The sequence below is a fragment of the Arachis ipaensis genome, chromosome B1 (genome assembly GCF_059453495.1).
Source record: "Arachis ipaensis isolate K30076 ecotype BB chromosome B1, ASM5945349v1, whole genome shotgun sequence".
Lineage (NCBI taxonomy): Eukaryota > Viridiplantae > Streptophyta > Magnoliopsida > Fabales > Fabaceae > Arachis > Arachis ipaensis.
The window spans coordinates 55,398,200-55,402,377 of NC_142436.1; the positions used below are offsets into that span (position 1 = coordinate 55,398,200).

The window sequence follows — 4,178 nt, forward strand, 5'->3', positions numbered from 1 at the left end:
GAAAATTTAAGAGCCAAACTAAATAAAATTAAAGCTAAAATGCCTAATCTAAGAAATCAAACAACTAATAGTTGTCAATCACAGTCAATCCCCGGCAACGGCGTCAAAAACTAGGTGCAAAATTTATAACCCACAAACTAGCCGGCAAGTGCACCGGGTCGTACCAAGTAGCACCTAAAGTGAATGGGGGTCGATCTCACGTGGGTTGATGGACTAAGCAACAATGATTAAATGATTTACTTAGTTAGACAAACAGAAGATGGTGTTTGAGAGTTCAAAAGCATTAACAGGAAATTCAGAATATGAGAAAGCAAGCAGTAAATTGGTGTGAATAATATGTGAGAAAACAGTTAAGGTTTCAAAGATATTTATTTTCCAGAATAACTTTTCTTACCAACTATTTTAATCATGCAAGATTCAATTCATGACAAACTATATGTGACTAACCCTAATTCCTTATACCTTTTTAGTCTCCTCTAACCTTCATCAACCGCTAATTCCTTGGTTACTTGATTCCAATTAGAGGGTTAAGTTCAAATATTCCACAAAAATCCTAATTATCCAAATACAAGAGGATTATATATCACATATCCCATTAAGTCCAGATAATTAGAAATTTAGGAGAATTTATTTTCAAGCTGTTGTTCAGGTAAAGAGCTTTTCCAAGTTTTACAAGAACTCAAATAGAATAAGGGTCATACTTCCGTTTCACCCAGATTCATAAGATAAAGAACGAAAATAATTCTTGAAATTGAAATCAATACATGAGAGCTCCTAACCTTAACAGTGGAGGTTTAGTTGCTCATGGTTCAGAGAGAAAACAAGGATTCTGTAAAATTGTAAGATGCAAAATGAGGTAATAAGAGAAGAGAGAAGAGCCCGAAGGGCTAATTCTTTTCCCTTTTATATCTAATCCTACTTAATGTAAAATATATTTTCTAAAAATAAATAATATCTTTTCCTATTTTTAAATAAAATAAAGTTTAATCCAAAATTGATGAAGATCTTCGCATGCTGCTTGATTGAGCGCTGGGACCACTTGATGATTTAAGGCCGGCGCCTAACTTGGAAATTCCCAAGTTAGGCGCCACTATGGCAGCCTTGCTTGGACGTGTTGATTGTGTCTTGGCGCCTAACTTGGGAAAAGCTAAGTTAGGCGCCACCTATGCAGCTTGCTTTTGGTGTGTGAGCTTTCCTTTGGCGCCTAACTTGGAGAATCCCAAGTTAGGCGCCAGTATGGCCGAATAGACTAGAGAAGAGGTATATACTATTATATATCGTTGAAAATCTATGGAAGTTATCTTTCCAATGTCACTAAAATCACGTTAATTAGACCTCTGTCGCACAAGGTATTTCTGTTGGAGTGCATAGAGGTCAGGATTGATAGCATCATTCATTTTCTTCTCTTCTTCTACAAAAACTCCATCAAATCCATCCAATAGCTTCCATAGTAGCTAAAAGATTTTTAAATCTTGATTACACTAAATGATTCAATTGCAAATTCACTAGGAAAAGATAGAAAAGATGTTCACACATTATATGCCTCGTCCGTACGCATGACACGAAGCACGTGATTCACTTAAAGAAAATATGGCTGGCAATTTCTGGACCCTCTCAAGCCTAAATCTAACATATTTCTAAAGTATTTAATGCAATTCTCAAGGAAGAATGAAGGGGGAGCAATTAGGGATTGATGAGCAGATAATTTATACGCTTTTTGGCATTGTTTTTACATAGTTTTCAGTATGATTTAGTTAGTTTTTAGTATATTTTTATTAGTTTTTAATTAAAATTCATATTTCTGGACTTTACTATGAGTTTGTGTGTTTTTCTGTGATTTCAGGTATTTTCTGGCTGAAATTGAGGGACTTGAGCAAAAATCATATCAGAGGTTGAAGAAGGACTGCAGATGCTATTGGATTCTGACCTCCCTGCACTCAAAGTGGATTTTCTGGAGCTACAAAACTTCAAATGGCGCGCTCTCAATTGCTTTGGAAAGTAGACATCCAGGGCTTTCCAGAAATACATAATAATCCATACTTTGATTAAGGATAGATGACGTAAACTGGTGTTGAACGCCAGTTCCATGCTACATTCTGGAGTTAAACGCCAGAAACAAGTTGCAATATGAATATTTCTTCAGTCGATTCTGATTAGAGGGTTTGTTTTCCTACTTCGGTCGAGGGGGAGCGTCCCTTTTTCTATGCCTATGAATATTTCTTCAGTCAGTTGGACATTACCTTTCCTTTTACTGCTTTCGAAACCGATTTGTTGTGGTCTTGTAATATTGCCCCATCCCAGCTTCATCCGAATTCCTGGGGTTTTATCAAGATTTTTCAGCTGCTTTGCCAAGAGTTAGGCATAACATCTTCTCAGACTCTTTTCCTCTATCTTTTTGTTTCTGCCAAGCCTGAAGGGTCTTCCAAAAAGAAAGCTTCCTATGTTTCTTTCAGGTCGGCCCAAGGGCATAAAGTTTTTGCCATGTATGATGAGTCTTTTAAGGATTTTAAGAATTATTTCTTCCGAGTTCGTGCTGTTGAGGGGGCCCGCCCCTTTTTTCTTGATGAAAATGATGAGCCTGCCTTTCCTCTAGATTGGAAAAAGAATGTGAGAGTGTCTCGCTATACCTGGGAGATGCTTGACGAGGTTGAACGAGCTTTTGTAGTTGTTCTTGAAGATTTATGGGGGAAACCACCCCATCTTGATACAAAAAGGTTTTTGAGTGACCCGTCTTTGGTCCGAACTGTTTTAGATACTGTCCGACTTGTTTATATATTTGCTTTTTAATTTTACTTCTTCTTTTTGTGATTGTAACCCATTGCTGTGGTCGATTTTGCATTTTCAGAGATGTAAAAAAACAATGATTCTATGAAGGCCTACAAGAAGGCAAAGAAGGCTGCAGTTGCTCAAAATATCTCGGCCAAGGTGGCGGGAGAGGGATCTTCCCAAGTTCTGGTGAAGCCGCCTGTGCCGAGTTCTCCTGGCCCGAGGAGGGTAATTCCCATAGGGTTCGCCTGGCCGAGCCTCCGCAGTCTTCCGCTGCTACTTCTGGTGCTCCTCCCAACAAGAAACAAAAAACAATTGAGTCTTTCAACCTTGATGCCCCTGATTTTGACGCGGTCGAGTTTGTAGATCAGCAGATCGGTCCATATGGTGTCCTTCCTATGGATGATGTATCACTTCTTCGTCATTTAGACTTTATAACTCGGAGTAGTGTAAAAATGGCACATATGGGAGCTGCCTTGTACCGAACTGCTCAAAATCTTCCTCTCCATGCCACCAAAGCCTTCATGGAGGAGGCCAAACAAGAGTTTGATCGGATGAAGGGCTTGAAGGAGGAGCTTGAGGTGAAAGTAGCCAAACTGGAGAAGGATCTGGAGAATGAGAAGGCTAGCTCTCTTGCCCTGGCGGCCTCTGTGAGGTTGGCCGAGGACACTGCTTTGAGGCATAAGGACAGTTACGTCACATCTTATCGGGAGGTAATACGTCTGAGGGAGGAGTTAGAGTCTGCCCGAATTGACTACTCCGAGCTCCAAGGTCATCTTATCGGCAGCGTAAACGCTGCTTATGATAATTTGAAGGAGCAGGTTCAAGTTTTCGCTCCTGAGGTTGATCTTACTCTTTTTAGCTTGGACAATATTGTGAGGGATGGTAAGATTGTTCCCGACGACCAAGATGATGATGATGTCGAACCTCCCTCTGCGCCTGCTGCTAAAGTGTCGACCTCTATAATTCCTCCTGCTGGGATTGCTCGTCCAGAATTAGATCCTGATTGTCAAATTCTAAATAGGGACGACGGTACGGTGGATGCAGTGCCTCTCCAAACTTGCCCTCCTTCACCCCAGACTGATGCTACCGAGAAGGCTCCCAATCTTAACTAATTTTTCTTGGATGTTTGTGTGGATAGCCCGACTTGTGGGCTTTTAAACTCTTTATTTTGTAGTCTTGAATATTATGCTGACTGTTGATACTCCTTTTGGTTGCTTGTTTAGCAACTTTTGATTTTGAAAAAACAACAAGTAGCTTTCAAGCTTTTTGGGCCTGACCCTGAAGCTTGTTATAATATTTTATATTATGCTTGTTTGCACTTGTCTTGACACCTTTCTGGGTTTTGAGAGTGTTAGAGCCTTGCTGCTCGGCCCCTTTGGATTGCCTTGTACTTATTGCTTGTAGCTTGG

The 4,178-nt window shown here is 40.1% G+C and overlaps 1 protein-coding gene across 1 annotated transcript; it reads left to right on the forward strand.

The window, feature by feature from the left end:
• The first annotated feature begins 3,164 nt into the window (after nt 1-3,164).
• Nucleotides 3,165-3,881, forward strand: LOC148576636 (uncharacterized). The gene has a single exon (XM_088502761.1). The coding sequence runs from the start codon at nt 3,165-3,167 to the stop codon at nt 3,879-3,881; it is 717 nt and encodes a 238-aa protein (XP_088358887.1).
• The last annotated feature ends 297 nt before the right edge of the window (nt 3,882-4,178 follow it).